Source organism: Nicotiana tabacum, chromosome 11, assembly GCF_000715075.1.
Source record: "Nicotiana tabacum cultivar K326 chromosome 11, ASM71507v2, whole genome shotgun sequence".
In the NCBI taxonomy this organism is placed as follows: domain Eukaryota; kingdom Viridiplantae; phylum Streptophyta; class Magnoliopsida; order Solanales; family Solanaceae; genus Nicotiana; species Nicotiana tabacum.
In genome coordinates this window covers 3,421,206-3,443,944 of record NC_134090.1, presented here as the reverse complement: position 1 = coordinate 3,443,944, position 22,739 = coordinate 3,421,206, and the positions used below count along the sequence as shown (strand labels likewise).

The window sequence follows — 22,739 nt, the reverse complement described above, 5'->3', positions numbered from 1 at the left end:
GTGCTTATGAATATATTTTTTCCAAACACATCAACTGCGTATTTTCAGCTCCACCACATTTATCCAAACACATAATTGTTTATTTAAAAATTAAGCTCAAGCACATAAAAAGTACTTTTAAGCACTTGATACTTAAAAGCTACTTAAATTAAGTCAATCCAAATGGGCTCCTAGTTGCCGAATCTATTATTGTCCATTACTTGTAAATAATGCTAATTATAAATAAATAAATAAAATCAAACACAAAGAAATCCAAAGTTTTCGAGCTATCTCCTCCTCCTCCTCCTCTTCCTCCTTTTTCATTTGAGAAAAGATAAATTTCTACACAAACTACTATTATAGTTCCAACCATGTAGTATGCCGGCTCTAAGGGACTTTAGGCCCACCAAATTGAAGACCCTAATTTTATTATTATTAAGAATTACATATACTGTAAAATTATAATTATTAAAAAGATATTACATTCTTTTTGGAACACGATAGAGGTTATTTAGATAAATACTTAAATTTCATAACAAATATGCAAAATGTAAAAATGAACAATTTGATGACGTTATTCACGATGACAATTAAAAAATAAATATAAACTCTCTTGTGGTATTTTTAGAGTTGATATTTTTTGTAAAGAAAGGATCATACTACTTTTTCAATTCAAAATAGACTTGAACTATTCAAAATGTATGATTATATTTTAACATATACGTAGCAAATTTGAGATAATTAAATGATGAGAACTTATAAAAATATTATCTTAACCATGGATATTAATATTACTGAAGCTTTGGTGAGTTGAGTTATCAGATACCTTCAATGTTGGGAACTAGCAAGTAGCTGAGTGCACAGTCAAGATGCGTACAAGATAGTCTATACATCATTTTTACAAATAGAAAAAAAAATAAAAAAAATCAAATAAAAACAAATAAAATTTAAGGTCTCTTCTTAAGGTTTTGTTAGGCTGCCAATATCATTGAGCGTCCCTAGGTATGATACATATTTAGTATTACTAACATTATCATTTGACTAAGAAAAAACTATTATAGTTAACCCAACCAAACCTCTGAAGGTCTCTCCTTAGTCAAGTCAATTTGACACTTTAACTTAAGGCCAGAAAGTCTTTATTACTATACCTATTAGTCAATGAAATTAGTGAAACTACTATGGGTCTATATTGACTTAATACAACGAAAACAGACTGCATTTGGCAACAATACTTTGATATGTAGGTTGCCTGACCTAAATGGCTTTTATTATTTTTAGCCCGCGCCATAAGCTATTTATATTTTATAGCTGAAAAAGTGTATAAAATTTGTATAATTTTTGTATAAAACATACAAAAAAATAAATATTTTTCGACTATTATTTTGAGAGTGGCTATGCAGTGTTATTTTTTCAATAAAGTATATTTTCCAATTTAACTTACAAAGTTTCACCAGCATAACGACAATCATTTATCCTACTTGCTGTTTTTTATTTAAGTATCATATTGTCGAGATAGATTAAATATATTCCATATTACTGTTAAAAAAAAATCACCCAGTGTTTTATCCACTGCCCGAAAGTTATTTGCTCAACTAATTGCATTTCCGTAGCATAGGTCATGTTATAAAAAAAAACGCTACCTATCATTCTACATTTTTAAACTTAATTAAAACTCGAGATCTTTAGGTAAGAGCGAAACAGACATATCCAAGCTGTCATATATCTTGATATTAATCACATAACTAGTTACTTCTTCTTAAGTAATATAGATATTATTAATGATATAACTTATATATCTATGTAACTATTTATGTCAATTCCTATCCAAGCTTTTCTATGATTGAAAATAAGGACCAAAAACAAAAAAAAACGGGGAAGAGAAAGAATTCTCGAAAGCAAAAAAAAATTAAAAAAGAATATATAGAGAAAAAAAAAAGACAGAATCTAACCAACTACAGAAGGCAATAAAACAACATAATATATTGTTTTGTTTTTACAAAAAGACAAGAAACTACCTCTTTCACTAACGTTGGTTGTCCTATTTAATGGACGTTTAATAAAGGGTAAAAAGTGCTTGTGGGGTATCCGCCGACGGAAAAAGACAAATCCCAGATGTGAGGCTAATATTTATTATGTTTACTTCAGATTTATTTATGAAAAGGACAGATTACTTGAATATTGCATAAAACAGAATGGAAAGAAAGTTTGACAAATAAAAATTTAAAAAGAATGGAAAGAGAGATAAAAGACAGCACTTGAATTATTTAAATTATGTAGATTCCTTAAATGAAATATATGGCATAAATTAGATACTTATTAGATATCCTTTTCATAAATAAGATTATGACCTAATTTAGCATATGGCCTATGTGTTTATGTGAATTTAATAATTTTCGTTCAAACTCTATATATATATATATAGAGAGAAAAATTTATAATTAATATTTTTAAATATTAATTATAAATCTAATTATTGTTGTATATTAACTAGATTGCAGTAGGTAATCATAAAATTCAATTTTAAATTCGCCAGTGAACCAATAAACAAAAGCATTTAGGATAAGATATTCATAAAGCGGCATAAACATATTTGCATTCGATGTTTTGCTCAATATTCTTTTTCTTTTTTCAATTGTGACATCACTGTATGCATCAGGCCCTAAAACGGATATAGAACATCAACTAATTAAAACTAAAAGAACTAGTAAGGATGGAAGATGAAGACTTTTGAGAACATAATGTTGTATTCTATAGCACTTATTTTTGTTTCTATGTTTCTTGAAAAAGACATTACAAGGAGTCAAGGACCATGTTTCCTAGAAGGTAAGTATTTTACTATATTCTCTCTATATAAATATCTATATTGTCAACAAAAACTCTTATGGTGCTCTACTTTCTCGAACTCTCAGCATAGCAGAAGTTTAGTGAACCGGATTATCCTTTATCAACTAACACTCATTGGATAATTTTAAAAAAAGAAGATAAGAAACAGGAAAGCAGCTTAAGGACATGGTTGGGAGAAGAGCTGACCTTTGGCATATTGGCATCTCCGTCTTTTTTATTTTTTTGGTTTCAATACTCATATTAGGACTCGGTTCAATTATTTCGCATTGGGACTTTTATATTAGGGGTAAATCAGCATCTAAAAAAGTGAATTTATATAAAGATTCGAATCCAAAACCTTTGATTAAAGATGTCATTATAACTATAACTCTTGTTAGTCACCTCCCTTTCATTTGATAGACAAGTTGAGTCCAAATTAAAACAATAACGACTATGACAAGATAGTTTCAACCATAAGAATTCCCAAAGAATTTTACAAGAGGATAGAAATTGCTATCTGCTTAATACATCTTTTTTAAAAATTCGAGAAGTTAACTTCATCAATTTTGAAAAAAAATTAAAGTTAATTTTTTATTTTCTTCGACTTTAACTCTTTATTCACTACAATCCCGAAACAGAATAATCTTATGTCACTATCCAAAGGAAGGATTAATCTCAACAATTTGTAGACCATTAATCTCAACATAAAACAGAACACAATTGCTGATTTATTAGAAAAAGGAAGGATCAAACGAGGGAAGTATATATAATGCTTTAATTTTTTAGTCAATTCTTCATTTGTTTGCTTTAATTTGCCAGCACTTACTACAGATAAATTAGGGACTACTTTTGCTCGAACAATTTCAGCTAGTATTTACTAATTTGGCTCATTTGTGTAATCTCAGTGCCCTACGTTAGCACCACTAATTGTAATGGCAACAACAGTCAAACATTTATATAATTTGTCACTATATTTTTTGGTTGTTATACTAAAATGTTATTATAGAGAACATATATTATAATATAACATAAAAAAATTATTCGTTATAGTGAAGTGCTATTATAGAGGATGATTGTTATAGAGAGATTTCATTATATTCTGTATTATTATTAAAGCCCGTTTGGATTAGCTGATTGTAAATAGCTGATAAGCTTGTAGTGCTGAAAAGTTTTTTTAAATGCTGAAACTGATTTTTAAAATAAGCATTTACGTGTTTGGATAGAAGTGCTGAAACTGATAATAAGCAGTTGATGTGTTTGATTAAAAAATGCTGATAAGCTATTCTTTTGTTAAAATGACTAAAATACCCTTGAATCTTTTTCAAAAGATTATAAATTAAAAATTTCTTTGTAAAGAAAAGAATTAATAACGAATATGGAATGAAGAGAAAGTTAAGAAATTTATTTTGGGAAAAGTATTTTGTGAATTAGAAAATATTATTAAGGATAAACTAGTAAAAGTGTTGGTCAAACTAAAAGTGCTTATAAGTTGAAAAGCCATAAGTTGGGGGTGACCGGCTTATGACTTATGGCTGATTTTAGCTTATAAGCACTTTGAGTGTTTACCAAACGCGTAGATAAGCTAAAAGGTGCTTATAAGCCAGTTTGACCAGCTTATAAGCTTAGCCAAACACCCTCTTAGTCTACTATTTAGCAATAAATATTATGGTTTATATATATTACTAATTAATCATAATACAATTAGGGACACTTCTATTGAAATTTTGTCCCTTTAAGGTCTAATACATATTTCTATTGGTGGAGAGTTTGGTGACAGACTACAAGATAATCAATTAAAATGGCTAAAATTAATTTATCCTTGTCCTAATCTCGCTTTTGGACAAAACCTAAATATAACTCCTAAATCTAATACAGATGCCACAGGATTCCAACCTGTCAAATAATTATTTCCCACTTGTTCACTTATTTAATCCAATAATGTCCCTCCAATTCATTAATTAAAGATAATTTCGTCAAAATACTTATTTTTTCTATGAGTTACTATTTTATAAATGATGTGTCAAATATTAAAATGTCACTTATTAATTATGAAGCGAAAGGAGTATCATATTTCGCACCAACCAAGTGCTACATTAGAGATTATTCATTTCTTATTTAGCCAACCAAACAATGTATTATATTATGAGGGATTTTTACTAGGATTAATTGCCCAATACCACAACCAAACGATCCATGGCCCACTCATATTCAGAACTTTATACTAACATATCTACAATAAAGATATCAAAGAACATCTTTAATCTCCACCACTGATGGAACATTTGAAGAATCAATATCAGAAACAAACTTCAAATGTTTATATTGTTGCTGAGGAAGTCAAAGTTAAAGTTGAAGCTGAATCATCAATAGAAACTAATTCTTCCAAAGAAAGGGAAACAAATGAGGAAGAAGTTAACTTCAATCCAAGAAATCCCCAGAAGTATATAGGTGTTCGAAAACGGCCGTGGGGAAAATTTGCAGCTGAAATTAGGGATTCAACAAGAAATGGAATTAGGGTTTGGCTTGGAACTTTTGATACTGCTGAAGAAGCTGCTATGGCTTATGACCAAGCTGCGTTTTCTATGAGAGGTGCCCAAACTTGCCTGAATTTTCCAGTGGAAAAAGTACGAGAATCGCTACAAAAAATGGAATGCAGCTACTTGAAAGATGGATTAATGTCACCAGCTGCAGCCCTAAAAGAGAAAAACAAGAAAAGAAATAGTAGTACTTCAAGAAAAGAAGGGAAAAAGAAGCAAGTGAATATTAAAGAAGAAGAAGAAGAAGAGGAGAATGTGTTGATATTTGAAGACTTAGGTCCTGATCTATTAGATGAACTCTTATCTCAGAACTCCTCTTGTTCAAATTATTAATCTACTAATTTCCCCATCTGTAAGTAATCTACTCCTTGTTCATGGTTTTATTTTATCATTTTTTTTTAATTAAATCTAGTTATGATTTTATTGCCATTGGATGCAAATAAAAGGGGGCTTTATATTTCAATTATTGTTTCCCTCTTTCAAAAAAATATGAGCAAAATCCTATCCCAACTTATTGGAACCCTAGACTAGGTTATTCAAGTTTGTGAATGGTGTTCTTTATCTCTCTTTTGTGATATTTTCCATTGTTCATATGTGCAGAAATAAAAACTTAAATACAGATTTTATTTCCACCAACACTTGTTGGTATTTTTTATATAAAAAGAATACATTTCATTTTCCATACAAGTTTTACTTTCAGATTCAGATATTATTGACGTAATCGATATCACAGATTTTCAGCTAAAAGATTGTGATCTTCAAAAATTGTAAAGTCATTATCATCTCTTTTGACTTTAGGTTCCCACATTCTATACAGTGCTTCAATCCAATCAAACTAATTATTATATTACTCATTAATCTAAGAATTAGCAAATCAGATTTTGATTAATTTGGATGTTTCTTTTGGTCCCTTGTCCAAGTATGATTCTTGAATAGAATAAATTGACAATTAGGGATATCATAAAGATTCAAAAACAGGAATTGTATCACTTTAGTAGTCAATTAATATTATTCTTCCTTTTCTTTTCACTGATGATGTGCCATTGTCTATTTATAAATTATAATCAACAAGAAAATAGAAAAGTTCCAAGTTGAGTGTTACATCTATGTGGTTCTTTTCTTTTTTATATGCGAAGCTTACTCACTCCATATGGTTATCATATTGTTCTCTTGCATGAGTCAATTGCTTGAAAGCTTCTACATATGCAGGCACTACATTTTTACTTTATGTGGAGCCAAGATTTCAATCTTATGGGTTATGGATTTTAAAACGACAACTTCAAGTGTTAATCACTAGGCTCTAAATTCTATATTTGTGCATATTTAATGAATTATAAATACCAAATACACTGTTTGAACAAAAACTATTGAGTTCGGTCAAATACGTAGCTTGGCTTGTGTGCCTGCCTATGATAGTATCTAACAAAGTATTAGGCGACCAAGTGTTTAAGTGTCTCATATTGGTTGAGTGCAGTTGATTGTGTCTAATTCTAAGGTCTTGGCAATTCTCATCTCAAAGCTAGTTGTTGTGTTGAGTTAAGCTCAAGATTTATTTTCTTTCATATGATATAAGTGTCAGACTCATCTCTATTCTTTGTTTGCCTAATGTTGGGGTCATGTCTTGTTGTTATGATGTCAAGCCTTGGGTGCGGGGTGTTAAGTGGTTCATATTAGTCGAGGCAATGGATTGTTGTCTCGTTATACGTACGATCTTGGGTAATTCTCAACACAGACTTGTTTCGGGATTGAGTTAGGCCTAACGTTCCTTTTCTTAATTAATACCAAATCAAATGAACACTTGAGAAGAGAGGGATCCGAGAACTGGAACTTATAATTTGTTAGAATTTAGGAGAAAATATTATTAAGGATAAACTAGTAAAAGTGTTGGTCAAACTAAAAGTGCTTATAAGTTGAAAAGCCATAAGTTGGGGGTGACCGGCTTATGACTTATGGCTGATTTTAGCTTATAAGCACTTTGAGTGTTTACCAAACGCGTAGATAAGCTAAAAGGTGCTTATAAGCCAGTTTGACCAGCTTATAAGCTTAGCCAAACACCCTCTTAGTCTACTATTTAGCAATAAATATTATGGTTTATATATATTACTAATTAATCATAATACAATTAGGGACACTTCTATTGAAATTTTGTCCCTTTAAGGTCTAATACATATTTCTATTGGTGGAGAGTTTGGTGACAGACTACAAGATAATCAATTAAAATGGCTAAAATTAATTTATCCTTGTCCTAATCTCGCTTTTGGACAAAACCTAAATATAACTCCTAAATCTAATACAGATGCCACAGGATTCCAACCTGTCAAATAATTATTTCCCACTTGTTCACTTATTTAATCCAATAATGTCCCTCCAATTCATTAATTAAAGATAATTTCGTCAAAATACTTATTTTTTCTATGAGTTACTATTTTATAAATGATGTGTCAAATATTAAAATGTCACTTATTAATTATGAAGCGAAAGGAGTATCATATTTCGCACCAACCAAGTGCTACATTAGAGATTATTCATTTCTTATTTAGCCAACCAAACAATGTATTATATTATGAGGGATTTTTACTAGGATTAATTGCCCAATACCACAACCAAACGATCCATGGCCCACTCATATTCAGAACTTTATACTAACATATCTACAATAAAGATATCAAAGAACATCTTTAATCTCCACCACTGATGGAACATTTGAAGAATCAATATCAGAAACAAACTTCAAATGTTTATATTGTTGCTGAGGAAGTCAAAGTTAAAGTTGAAGCTGAATCATCAATAGAAACTAATTCTTCCAAAGAAAGGGAAACAAATGAGGAAGAAGTTAACTTCAATCCAAGAAATCCCCAGAAGTATATAGGTGTTCGAAAACGGCCGTGGGGAAAATTTGCAGCTGAAATTAGGGATTCAACAAGAAATGGAATTAGGGTTTGGCTTGGAACTTTTGATACTGCTGAAGAAGCTGCTATGGCTTATGACCAAGCTGCGTTTTCTATGAGAGGTGCCCAAACTTGCCTGAATTTTCCAGTGGAAAAAGTACGAGAATCGCTACAAAAAATGGAATGCAGCTACTTGAAAGATGGATTAATGTCACCAGCTGCAGCCCTAAAAGAGAAAAACAAGAAAAGAAATAGTAGTACTTCAAGAAAAGAAGGGAAAAAGAAGCAAGTGAATATTAAAGAAGAAGAAGAAGAAGAGGAGAATGTGTTGATATTTGAAGACTTAGGTCCTGATCTATTAGATGAACTCTTATCTCAGAACTCCTCTTGTTCAAATTATTAATCTACTAATTTCCCCATCTGTAAGTAATCTACTCCTTGTTCATGGTTTTATTTTATCATTTTTTTTTAATTAAATCTAGTTATGATTTTATTGCCATTGGATGCAAATAAAAGGGGGCTTTATATTTCAATTATTGTTTCCCTCTTTCAAAAAAATATGAGCAAAATCCTATCCCAACTTATTGGAACCCTAGACTAGGTTATTCAAGTTTGTGAATGGTGTTCTTTATCTCTCTTTTGTGATATTTTCCATTGTTCATATGTGCAGAAATAAAAACTTAAATACAGATTTTATTTCCACCAACACTTGTTGGTATTTTTTATATAAAAAGAATACATTTCATTTTCCATACAAGTTTTACTTTCAGATTCAGATATTATTGACGTAATCGATATCACAGATTTTCAGCTAAAAGATTGTGATCTTCAAAAATTGTAAAGTCATTATCATCTCTTTTGACTTTAGGTTCCCACATTCTATACAGTGCTTCAATCCAATCAAACTAATTATTATATTACTCATTAATCTAAGAATTAGCAAATCAGATTTTGATTAATTTGGATGTTTCTTTTGGTCCCTTGTCCAAGTATGATTCTTGAATAGAATAAATTGACAATTAGGGATATCATAAAGATTCAAAAACAGGAATTGTATCACTTTAGTAGTCAATTAATATTATTCTTCCTTTTCTTTTCACTGATGATGTGCCATTGTCTATTTATAAATTATAATCAACAAGAAAATAGAAAAGTTCCAAGTTGAGTGTTACATCTATGTGGTTCTTTTCTTTTTTATATGCGAAGCTTACTCACTCCATATGGTTATCATATTGTTCTCTTGCATGAGTCAATTGCTTGAAAGCTTCTACATATGCAGGCACTACATTTTTACTTTATGTGGAGCCAAGATTTCAATCTTATGGGTTATGGATTTTAAAACGACAACTTCAAGTGTTAATCACTAGGCTCTAAATTCTATATTTGTGCATATTTAATGAATTATAAATACCAAATACACTGTTTGAACAAAAACTATTGAGTTCGGTCAAATACGTAGCTTGGCTTGTGTGCCTGCCTATGATAGTATCTAACAAAGTATTAGGCGACCAAGTGTTTAAGTGTCTCATATTGGTTGAGTGCAGTTGATTGTGTCTAATTCTAAGGTCTTGGCAATTCTCATCTCAAAGCTAGTTGTTGTGTTGAGTTAAGCTCAAGATTTATTTTCTTTCATATGATATAAGTGTCAGACTCATCTCTATTCTTTGTTTGCCTAATGTTGGGGTCATGTCTTGTTGTTATGATGTCAAGCCTTGGGTGCGGGGTGTTAAGTGGTTCATATTAGTCGAGGCAATGGATTGTTGTCTCGTTATACGTACGATCTTGGGTAATTCTCAACACAGACTTGTTTCGGGATTGAGTTAGGCCTAACGTTCCTTTTCTTAATTAATACCAAATCAAATGAACACTTGAGAAGAGAGGGATCCGAGAACTGGAACTTATAATTTGTTAGAATTTAGGAGAAAATATTATTAAGGATAAACTAGTAAAAGTGTTGGTCAAACTAAAAGTGCTTATAAGTTGAAAAGCCATAAGTTGGGGGTGACCGGCTTATGACTTATGGCTGATTTTAGCTTATAAGCACTTTGAGTGTTTACCAAACGCGTAGATAAGCTAAAAGGTGCTTATAAGCCAGTTTGACCAGCTTATAAGCTTAGCCAAACACCCTCTTAGTCTACTATTTAGCAATAAATATTATGGTTTATATATATTACTAATTAATCATAATACAATTAGGGACACTTCTATTGAAATTTTGTCCCTTTAAGGTCTAATACATATTTCTATTGGTGGAGAGTTTGGTGACAGACTACAAGATAATCAATTAAAATGGCTAAAATTAATTTATCCTTGTCCTAATCTCGCTTTTGGACAAAACCTAAATATAACTCCTAAATCTAATACAGATGCCACAGGATTCCAACCTGTCAAATAATTATTTCCCACTTGTTCACTTATTTAATCCAATAATGTCCCTCCAATTCATTAATTAAAGATAATTTCGTCAAAATACTTATTTTTTCTATGAGTTACTATTTTATAAATGATGTGTCAAATATTAAAATGTCACTTATTAATTATGAAGCGAAAGGAGTATCATATTTCGCACCAACCAAGTGCTACATTAGAGATTATTCATTTCTTATTTAGCCAACCAAACAATGTATTATATTATGAGGGATTTTTACTAGGATTAATTGCCCAATACCACAACCAAACGATCCATGGCCCACTCATATTCAGAACTTTATACTAACATATCTACAATAAAGATATCAAAGAACATCTTTAATCTCCACCACTGATGGAACATTTGAAGAATCAATATCAGAAACAAACTTCAAATGTTTATATTGTTGCTGAGGAAGTCAAAGTTAAAGTTGAAGCTGAATCATCAATAGAAACTAATTCTTCCAAAGAAAGGGAAACAAATGAGGAAGAAGTTAACTTCAATCCAAGAAATCCCCAGAAGTATATAGGTGTTCGAAAACGGCCGTGGGGAAAATTTGCAGCTGAAATTAGGGATTCAACAAGAAATGGAATTAGGGTTTGGCTTGGAACTTTTGATACTGCTGAAGAAGCTGCTATGGCTTATGACCAAGCTGCGTTTTCTATGAGAGGTGCCCAAACTTGCCTGAATTTTCCAGTGGAAAAAGTACGAGAATCGCTACAAAAAATGGAATGCAGCTACTTGAAAGATGGATTAATGTCACCAGCTGCAGCCCTAAAAGAGAAAAACAAGAAAAGAAATAGTAGTACTTCAAGAAAAGAAGGGAAAAAGAAGCAAGTGAATATTAAAGAAGAAGAAGAAGAAGAGGAGAATGTGTTGATATTTGAAGACTTAGGTCCTGATCTATTAGATGAACTCTTATCTCAGAACTCCTCTTGTTCAAATTATTAATCTACTAATTTCCCCATCTGTAAGTAATCTACTCCTTGTTCATGGTTTTATTTTATCATTTTTTTTTAATTAAATCTAGTTATGATTTTATTGCCATTGGATGCAAATAAAAGGGGGCTTTATATTTCAATTATTGTTTCCCTCTTTCAAAAAAATATGAGCAAAATCCTATCCCAACTTATTGGAACCCTAGACTAGGTTATTCAAGTTTGTGAATGGTGTTCTTTATCTCTCTTTTGTGATATTTTCCATTGTTCATATGTGCAGAAATAAAAACTTAAATACAGATTTTATTTCCACCAACACTTGTTGGTATTTTTTATATAAAAAGAATACATTTCATTTTCCATACAAGTTTTACTTTCAGATTCAGATATTATTGACGTAATCGATATCACAGATTTTCAGCTAAAAGATTGTGATCTTCAAAAATTGTAAAGTCATTATCATCTCTTTTGACTTTAGGTTCCCACATTCTATACAGTGCTTCAATCCAATCAAACTAATTATTATATTACTCATTAATCTAAGAATTAGCAAATCAGATTTTGATTAATTTGGATGTTTCTTTTGGTCCCTTGTCCAAGTATGATTCTTGAATAGAATAAATTGACAATTAGGGATATCATAAAGATTCAAAAACAGGAATTGTATCACTTTAGTAGTCAATTAATATTATTCTTCCTTTTCTTTTCACTGATGATGTGCCATTGTCTATTTATAAATTATAATCAACAAGAAAATAGAAAAGTTCCAAGTTGAGTGTTACATCTATGTGGTTCTTTTCTTTTTTATATGCGAAGCTTACTCACTCCATATGGTTATCATATTGTTCTCTTGCATGAGTCAATTGCTTGAAAGCTTCTACATATGCAGGCACTACATTTTTACTTTATGTGGAGCCAAGATTTCAATCTTATGGGTTATGGATTTTAAAACGACAACTTCAAGTGTTAATCACTAGGCTCTAAATTCTATATTTGTGCATATTTAATGAATTATAAATACCAAATACACTGTTTGAACAAAAACTATTGAGTTCGGTCAAATACGTAGCTTGGCTTGTGTGCCTGCCTATGATAGTATCTAACAAAGTATTAGGCGACCAAGTGTTTAAGTGTCTCATATTGGTTGAGTGCAGTTGATTGTGTCTAATTCTAAGGTCTTGGCAATTCTCATCTCAAAGCTAGTTGTTGTGTTGAGTTAAGCTCAAGATTTATTTTCTTTCATATGATATAAGTGTCAGACTCATCTCTATTCTTTGTTTGCCTAATGTTGGGGTCATGTCTTGTTGTTATGATGTCAAGCCTTGGGTGCGGGGTGTTAAGTGGTTCATATTAGTCGAGGCAATGGATTGTTGTCTCGTTATACGTACGATCTTGGGTAATTCTCAACACAGACTTGTTTCGGGATTGAGTTAGGCCTAACGTTCCTTTTCTTAATTAATACCAAATCAAATGAACACTTGAGAAGAGAGGGATCCGAGAACTGGAACTTATAATTTGTTAGAATTTAGGAGAAAATATTATTAAGGATAAACTAGTAAAAGTGTTGGTCAAACTAAAAGTGCTTATAAGTTGAAAAGCCATACTCTCACTAACAATTTGACTTTTTAGATGAGATGATCGCACATTTTAACATGGTATAGGTAATGAGTTCAAAGTCTCAACTCACCGTCATCCATTGTACAAAAAGACTTTCACGGCCAATAAAAACAGAATCAGACCAGCACGTGAGGCGGCGTGTTCGATAATAAAGGTATGATCTCTCTAAACACTTCAACAGCAGTAACATGGGGACTGAAACTCTTTGTTTGACTATCTGTGGAATTAATTAAAGATTCAAGAACCTAACTCTATTTAGGCTTTCTGGTGTAGAATTGGGGTTTAGCATTTTGCATCTTTATCACTACAAGCTGCAGAAAATGGCACAGATCATTGCTAGTATAATGATATATTTGTTAGAATCCTATATCTGTTAAGTGTATGGGTTGTAATCTTTCCTATAATCATGAATAATTCTCAATACTTGAGCTAACTTGTGGAGCTAAGTTAGACTCAAGATTCATTTCTAAAGATTATCCATGTGATAGTGATATATAAATCAAATCCAACATCTCTAGTTTGAGCTCAAATTGTTGAGCTCTTGTATTTTTATTTTTTTCATGTATATATTCCTTTGCTTCGTTTTCTTATATATATATATATATATATATATATATATATATATATATATATATATATATGGTTGTTGTTACTATTTTGCTTACCATAGTTTTTTTGCCATAACTGTGCAGGATCTACAATAGTTTCATTTCGAAAACAACCTCTCTACCTTCATAAGGCAGGGATAAGGTCTGCGTACATACTAAGCTTCTCGTTCAAATCCCACTTATAAAAATACATTGGGTGTGGTGTTGTTTTATTTATTGGCATTCTACTTATAGACTTGCTTCTGGTGCCTTTGTCTTACATATTTATTGTAGTAAAGACCATTTTTCATTTGTGCATGTCAACTTGCGCAAGAGGGAGGAGCCATGCAATATTCTCTGTATCGTTTTAATTTTTTCGGATATTCCTGAAGGGACATTGTAGTAAGATAGTAATGAGAAAAAAATGTTACCCTTTAATGCTAGAAGTTGGAATTGAATTAGACCGAAAGTCAATTTTCTTAACATAATATCAAGTCAGATACATCTCAATTCGTGGTTGATCCAACGATGGGCCAGTCCCTGGCATTTTATATTGCTCACGCTATAAATGTCCACTCTAGAGATGCAGCCCTTTCCTGGATTCTGTGAAAACGCTGGATGTTTCGTACACCGAATTGCCGTTCAAAGCACAATATATATATATATATCACTGCTATAATTAATCATTTTCAAGATTTTGCAACGTAACCAAACCATTCATTACACTTCAAGTAAACCGTTGCGCTAGTATAAGAACCGTTGCAGTAGGAAGTACTTATCGCAACGGTGATTGTATCCGTTGCGTCAGATACCTCTGTGGCAACGATTTATGGGGATAAAATATCTATTGCAACGGCCATTGTTTCCCTCTTTATTTTCCTACTTTACATTTTTCTAATTTTTTTGGGGATAATTACCTTAGCATAAAAGCAACCACTAATTCTTGCATTAGGGTAGGCTGTTTATATCACAACTCCTAGGGTCGTTTGGTTGGGAAACAATTTATCCGCTTAGGGGATTCAAAAAAAGAAAAAAGTTAAGAAGGTTGTAGTTAGAGGGAATAGTATCAATGATCTTACAAAGGATTTGAACTCTTACCACTAAGTTATGCTTTTGGGCTATGTCAAGGGAATTTAAAACATAATATATAGAGGTAAATATTAGATTTTGTCTTATATATAATATAATTTTTCGGCGAAGGTGATTCGGATGAACACCCTTCCGCCCCTGCCTTGACCCTGCATGAATACGGGATGCTTTGCACGACATACAAGTATCAATATTTCTATTAGTAAGTCTTGTGCATGCCTCACAAACGAATATGTACTTTTCTAAGCTCCGAATTAATAGCAAAAGTAGAAGAAAGAAAAGGATAAAAAGAAAACTCGACTTACTAAAAAAGCCTGGAATAACACAGATGAATAAGTTAATGTGCTTTCTATTTTATGTATGGAACTAAATTCGAAGATTTAAAAACTCCTCGAGCCGACAGTAAAAGACAAACTAGGGGTGAAATTCAAATATTCAATAGTGATATATGTCGCACGCTTTATTAAAAAAGTTGCTGATCAGATTTCATTAACTATTTATTTACTGATTCGAAATATCAGATGACAAAAATATTCCAAAAAGAAAGGAGGTTAATATGCTGATTCCTCAACTTATATATTGGTTGGAAAAAAAAAAACTAGTCTACTCATAATTTTTTGGCCAAGCTGCAAAAATTAGCTTAATTTGAAAAATATTTTTTCTCAAAAATGTTTTTCTCAAAAGTACTTTTGGTAAGAATTAGATTGTATTTGGCTAATTAATTTGAAAAGCACTTCTGAGCAGTAATTAGTATTTGGCCAAGCTTTTAAAACTATTTCTAAGTGTATATTTCTCAAAAAGTGTTTTGGAGAGAAATTACTTTTTTTCGATTCTGCTCAAAAATACTTTTTTTTTTCTTTCTAAAAGCTTGCCCAAACAATTTGACTTTGAAAAAAACACTTTTTTTTTTGCTTTAGAGAAACTTGGTCAAACAAGCTACTAGTCTGTCTGATTTCTTGGTTTTAGAGAAACAGAAAGAATCTGTATACTGTAGAATAGATTATATAGTATTTGGCCAAACTCTTAAAAAGTATTTTTAAATATATATATTTTTTTAATAGTACTTTTCATAAAGTATTTTAAAGAAAAAGTTATTTTTTTCTGCTTTCAAATACTGCTACTTCTATTCAAAAGTATTTTCTTTTTCTAAAAATTTGGCCAAACACTTTAACTTTCGAAAAAAACACTTTTGGCCAAAAGGAATAAGACCAAATAGGATACAAGTTAGATTTCTGGAGTTATTTTGCAGGAGATAATGTATTTTTGAAATACATTGTAGTTAGATTTTTGAAAGCTTACTTGAAATCCTACTACTGGGACGAATCGAGTGTGTTCCATTCGTAGTAGACAGGGAGTTCTAGCTCCACTGTAATATATTATTTTTGGGTTATATATAATATCAGCTTTAGTTTTAAAAACAAAAGGAGACAATGTATAAGTTGAATAAAATACGAGAGCGTTGAGCTAGGTGCTCAGTTTATAACTAACTTTAAATAAAATTAATAAAAGAAAAAAACTTAAAAAGTCAAGAACTATTTTTAGGGTTTCAGTAGTGTTTGTTGTCCTTTAATATGTGTTTATTTTTAGGAAATAAGTGCTTGTGGGGTATGCGCCGACGGAAAAAGACAAATCTTCCTGACGTGAGGTCCAAAGTTGTTGCCTCACAATTTTCGTATTAAAATGAAAAGATTTAAGCACTATTTTAAAAGGCCAGGGCATTTATATTTCAATATACAGGACACACCTGTGAACCCATAATTTTTTTGATAAATTAAGTATTTTATGTACGTATTTTTTAGAATTGATCTACTATTATTTGATGGCACACACACTTCTAAGAGATTAAATGGTGCACTTGATTGAATGATAATTTATTTATCTAGAGGAACATGGATCAATTCCAACTTAATACTTTTTTTTTCCTCCTTTATTTAGTAGTACACCTATATTATAAAAATCCTAAATCCACCTCCAGTGAGGCGACACATTTTACCTAACGTGTGCGAGACATAAGTCTCGAGAGATGGGGGGTAAGTCTCATAGACCTAAGTCTCACAGACCTAAGTCTCACACGTGAGTGTCAGGACATTTTGACGATGCCCCGCTGCGGTGCGAGCTCCGTGTGTCCCAAAAAGCCTTTTAAAATACTGAATTTAAGTTATAAATTCTGATAGTATACCGAACCTTTTTCATTATATGTGTACTTTAATTATCATTTATTTTAAATTATCAAATGATGCTACTCTAAATTTTATAATTATCTTTTAGGACGTTGATGTGATTGTACCAATAATTTTTATATCATCCGTACATAATATTTAAAACTCAAAATGGAATCAGCAAAAATGGGAAAGGAAAGACAGAAAAGAGGGCACTTGAATCATCAATTTTCATGTAGATTCCTTGAATGGACAATAAGACAATAAATATATATTAAATATCCTTTTCATTGCATTTAATTAAATTATCTGTTTCAACTATAACATTTTGTAGTACCAATAATATACTTTTCTGTTCATAATATTAAACAGAACCAGGACAAGGGTGAAAATGTACGTGCCCCATATATAGGGTTAAACCAGAGACTTTTGAATAACATATGAACAAGCCGTACGATGGGAGACAATAAAGATTTAAATACTTTCTGTGGCGGTCATGGTTTTAATTGTATATACTTTACTTTGCTCTTAAGGAATGAGTAGGAAAAGTGTCAACTCTCGTAAAGAGTCCGGAACCAAAATATGCATATTTGAACTCAAAAACACAAAAATATATGGCAAAAAAGTTACTGAACAAAATAAATATAGTGCCCTTTTAAAGGGCGTTACACATTAACGACCGTTTGCCCGTGAAGGCATAGCGCCCTTTAAAAGGACGTTATATTTGGATTTGAAAAGACGGGCAGGTATAACGCTGTTTATTAAGACGCTATACTTTAATAAACGGCGCTATACCTACATATTAAACCAGTCCCTTTCCCTTCACCCCACCAAACAAACCCCTCCCCCCCCCCCCTCTAAAAATTAAAGAAAGAGTGGTCCCCCCATTAACGACCAAAAGAGCTCGAGTGGAGCCCACTCGTCTCACAAAAAGTAAATATTTCCGGTCCCACATCCTAGCTAAGGCATTATCTCGTTATGGGTTGCTCGTTTCGGCTCCAAATCGCCAAATCTTTAACTTTCCAAAAACCTTAAATCGAGGTATTCTGACTTATTTTTTGTTAAAACTCGTATAAAAAATACATATTAGTTGTTTTTAATGTGTTCTATATTATTTTGTGATTGTTTTGCGATTTAACTAATTTATTATTTTTATCCGGTCTATGATATTAGTGTACTAAAAAAATTAGTAAAAATAGAGAAATTATTAGTAGTTGTTAAAAAAATGTTAATTAGTTACTTTTTACTGTGGTATATGTATTTTGTGAATATTTTGTGATTAAATTTATTTATTATTTTTATCCGGTTTAAATTATTTATTTGCTTAAAGACTAGTAAAATAGATAAATTATTACTTTAGTCCCTCTAGTGTTATCTTGTGGCCTAATGTAGTGCTTATATTTGTAATGTAGTGCCCTTTTAACGTAGTAAAATGTAGTGCCATTTAGCATAGTATCCTTGTAGTTATTGAAATTAATCATTTAAGTATCTATTATACCCAAAAATACGTCAAAAAAGCTGATAGTTCAAACACAAACTATGTCCAATTCTAGTCAACGATCGTAAGAAAACAATAATATTTTTCGGATACCTTGGTGCTACTGGGCCTCAAATATCGAGTCTGAAACCCATATGTGAATATTTAATAATTAAATCTTGTATAATAATAAAAATTAATTATTTAATTTTATTATAGTAAAACTAACATGTAAAATAATAAAACTAACATATAAATTAATAAAACTAACATATACAATATTAAACTAACATATAAATAATAAACTAACATTTAAAATAACAAACCTGTTGAGTGATAAATCGGAAAACTTTTCTAATCATGAACACAAGAATTCAGGATATCTTGGTGTTACTGGGCCTCAAATATCGAGCTCGGAACCCATATGTAAATATTTAATAATTAAATTTTGTATAATTATGAAAATTAATTATTTAATTTATTATAGTAAAAAATAAGATAATAAAACTAACATGTAAAATAATAAACTAAAATATTAAAGTAAAATAATATAATTAATCTTGTTTAATTTACAATAGACGACATGGAGGTTCCGCCTTTGCATTCCGGACCTGCTAGCCTGGAGCTAATGTTGTTACAGGGCGATCATAGGTCATCCTACATATGGGAGGGACAGTTACTGGCCCAGACGTTCTGCGCCAGGAGAGTAGACGACATGTGGAGCTTTCGCAGGGATCACCCTCTCCAGGATACGGTTTTTTATAGGATTGTGGAGATTGGCCGGCTGCAGCTCGATTAGTCGTTGATCACGGCCCTGATAGAGCGGTGGCGACGAGAGACGCACACATTTCATTTGCCCATTGGCGAGGCCACCATCACGCTGCAGGACGTGGAGGTCATGTATGGGCTGCCCGTTGATGGACACTCTATTGCTCTGCCGCATGTCATGAGAGAGCAGACAGGTTTGCAGTACCTGGACATGATGCAGCGGCTCACCGGTTTACAGCCACCAGAGGAGACTACACTGGTTGGGGCCAGTCGTCTGCAGTTGACGACTGTCTGACAACATTTGGAGGCATTGCACCCTAGCATCACAGACAATACACCGGAGCTTCATATTCATCGGTACACGAGGTTGCTGTTACTCTTTATGTTTGGAGGGGTTTTGTTCCCGAACACTTCGGAGAACCTAGTCAGCTTGAGATTTCTTCATCATCTTGAGCGGCTAGATGTTTTACCCCAGTACAGCTGGGGTGCTGCTGTTCTCGGCTACTTGTACAGGTAGTTGTGTCGGGTGAGCATGGGCACCCAGCGTGACGTTGCTGGATTTTTGCCACTGCTACAAGTGAAAATATATTTGAATACTCTATTCATTATAACATACCCAGTAAAAATATACCTTAAATTTTACGTCCACTTTGTATGTTAGGTTTGGGCCTGGGAGCGGTTCATGCAGTTGTAGCCACCTCTACCACCATTAGCTTCGGGTGCACCACCTCTGTTTCTCCCTCTAACTAGGAGGTGGGTTGATAGGCAGGGATATGAACGAGAGTACGAGGCTCGACATAATCTCTCCTTGTGCAGGGATTTGTTGGATTTGCTGGAGGGCACACAGGTAAATGTATACCTAAGTTTACTTGACATGGCTTCATATGTGTTGCGTATACTCACGTTTTCTGTTGTTACTTAATAGTTCATTTGGAGGCCATGCAGCGACGAGCTAATAGCTGGTTTGCCCGATTATTTCTCGGCCGGCCGAATTATGTGGAGCTCTTCCGTCCCGTTGATGTGCCTTGATATTGTGGAGCATCATGCCACCGAGCAAGTACTTCACCAGTTTGGCCGCCCCCAGCTTGTACCGCCATCGCCCGCCTGGCATATCACACATTACCAGCGGGATGATCGTTCCAGGGTAGACCAGAGATATATGGCATGGCTAGAGGCACATATCGATACTTGGGACCAGCGACATGACTTGATTCCGCCCCTATCCACATGACCGGATGGAGACTGAGCATGATTATATGGGCTGGTACCGCAGCATTACCCGACTTTTCGTCGGGAATCCCATTTATCGCGCTCGTGGTCGGTACGTTCCATACGCCGGGAGGCATGAGGCAATGGTGTGTTATTTGATATACTTACTTATAATGTTAACCTACCATTCAATAATTTATATTTAACATGTTGTGCAGTCTATTGGCCTACATCTATTCCACCAGTTGGGACTGCAGATGCAACAGCATACCGGCGAAGGAGCAGCCGCTTTGCACGAGTATGGCCGGCAGGTTACCGATCTGGCTTCCCGGACATTGAGGCGAGCCCGAGATAATGAGCGATTAGGATACGAGGCTGAGTATGTGGTGCCGGAGCAGTACCATCGTGGGCCACCAGTAGGGCCGAAACGTGGTCGACATGGCAGGCGTGCCCCACGAGGTAGGGGTGTCCCACGAGGTCGCGGGGGTCGGCAAGGAGGTGGACCCTAGCGAGGGTGCGTTGAGGCACCTGTTGAGGATGTTGGAGTTGATCAGCCGGGTGACCTCCATGAGCCAAACCACTGTCACAGTAGCATGTCGTCATTCAGCCTTCAGCTTCAGCTCACTCCAAGGACTTCGCAGGTGACCCTGTCATCTCCATTGTTGATCACGGGCACTGGCATTACGCCAGAGGATTGGGATCAGTATTTTCCTGATCTTCCAGGCCCATCGACTGTTGCTGATAATCGGCCGATATGAGATGTGGATAGTGGGCGCCGGTTGAGTTATGGCTCATCATCGATGGATGTTGGGGATCTTTCACAGGCGCAGGTATGTTTGTATTACTATTACATTTAAATTTGTTTTTATCTCATTGATTAGACATAAATATCTTTATGTTTTTTTTAATTAAGGCTTCATCCTCGCCCGTTACGGAGGCCACTTTGTGCGATACTGACCTGGCTGCGCCGAATGATTATATTCAGGAGCCCGGCGAGACCATGGTAAGACAATTTAAATTTTTGTGACTTAACACGTACATTACAAATATATATTTTCATATACTGAAATATCTTATTATTCTGTAGGTTACTGCTTGACAGACGGCCCCTTCTACCAAGCCTGCCAGCCCTGCTGTTGATCATGCTGCAGCGCATCCTCCGATAAAGAGGTGACGCGATGAGGATGATCCTAATAGCGTAGCCGGGCGGGATAGGATGCGCCTCAGGCCAACGGCTGCATTAAAGCATACAGGTTGTGAGATGCATTGATATTTTTGTATTTTATGTATATATGACATTCAGTAAATAATTGCATCAATTTTTATTGTTTACATTATATGCGCATTATATTTTTATTTCTCCAGTTCTTCGTTATTTTAATACTATAACACAAACACAAACATAGCAATTTAACATAATTTAAATTCAGTACAACTAATGAAAATACATGACACGAAAAACATAAAGATAAAATACTATACTCAACACATACATGTGTTTGTTTAGTCACTACCGCTTATTATTATCTGCTCCAACCACTTAAATTTCTCTTTTATTTTATTTTTTTATTCTTCTGCCTCTTTTAATTTCTCCTACAATGCCGCAACTTCTCGTTACATTTCAGAGATCTGGCGTTGGTATTCACTGTTCATATTCTAAACATACTGCAAACATGATTTATAGTATTCCTGGTTAATGGGTTCATCATACCATTCCTCAAACATACAATGATGTCCGTCCTTGCGTTCAAACTTGTATAGACACATCCAGTATCTGCGCCCAACATTACCATCGGACCAACATGCCTTCATAATCACACGTTTGCCACAAATAGCACCTTGGTTGGTCATTGCGTCCAGACATTTGTTAATGCAAGAAAAATAAAAAATATATGGAAAGTTTTGCTATTTGTTTTGGTTAAGCGCAGATAATAACTAAAATGCGCTAGTTATTTATAGGCAAGACAACCCACATAACGTAGTATTTCACCGCGCTATACTTCGCGTGTTAAAGATTCTTTCGAGTACAATACAGCTTTTCTAGAAGATAGCTTTTACAGGCGAGCATCTTTTCAGGTCGACAAGACAACACACATAACGTATTATTTAACCGCGTTATGCTTCACGTGTTAAAGATTCTTTCGGGTATAATATATCTTTTCCAGAAGATAGCTTTTGCAGGCGAGCAACTTTTTAGGTCGACAAGACAACACACATAACGTAGTATTTAACCGCGTTATGCTTCGCGTGTTAAAGAT

General features: G+C 33.3%; 2 protein-coding genes and 1 long non-coding RNA gene across 3 annotated transcripts; all 3 read left to right on the top strand.

Annotated features, from left to right (window-relative positions):
* Nucleotides 1–3,925: 3,925 nt before the first annotated feature.
* On the top strand, nt 3,926–5,802 carry LOC142166179 (ethylene-response factor C3-like). The gene has a single exon (XM_075224671.1). It carries the CDS (start codon nt 5,076–5,078, stop codon nt 5,670–5,672), a length of 597 nt encoding a protein of 198 aa, XP_075080772.1. The 5' UTR covers nt 3,926–5,075; the 3' UTR covers nt 5,673–5,802.
* A 2,231-nt stretch (nt 5,803–8,033) lies between these two features.
* LOC107762034 (uncharacterized) lies at nt 8,034–11,604 on the top strand. Its single transcript, XM_075225861.1, has 2 exons — nt 8,034–8,618; nt 10,980–11,604. The coding sequence occupies exons 1-2, from the start codon at nt 8,034–8,036 to the stop codon at nt 11,586–11,588; spliced, it is 1,194 nt and encodes a 397-aa protein (XP_075081962.1). The 3' UTR covers nt 11,589–11,604.
* Nucleotides 11,605–20,705: 9,101 nt separating this feature from the next.
* On the top strand, nt 20,706–21,721 carry LOC142166487 (uncharacterized). The gene is made up of 3 exons (XR_012696898.1): nt 20,706–21,311; nt 21,395–21,484; nt 21,569–21,721. It is a non-coding gene; the product is annotated as an uncharacterized LOC142166487 (long non-coding RNA).
* Nucleotides 21,722–22,739: the final 1,018 nt, after the last annotated feature.

Excerpts from the sequence above, each read along its gene's own strand:
- LOC142166179 (XM_075224671.1), top strand. The coding sequence starts at position 5,076 with ATGGAACATTTGAAGAATCAATATCAGAAACAAACTTCAAATGTTTAT.
- LOC107762034 (XM_075225861.1), top strand. The coding sequence starts at position 8,034 with ATGGAACATTTGAAGAATCAATATCAGAAACAAACTTCAAATGTTTAT. Across the intron at positions 8,619-10,979 it reads TATCTCAGAACTCCTCTTGT|TCTCCACCACTGATGGAACA; the intron begins TCAAATTATTAA and ends GAACATCTTTAA.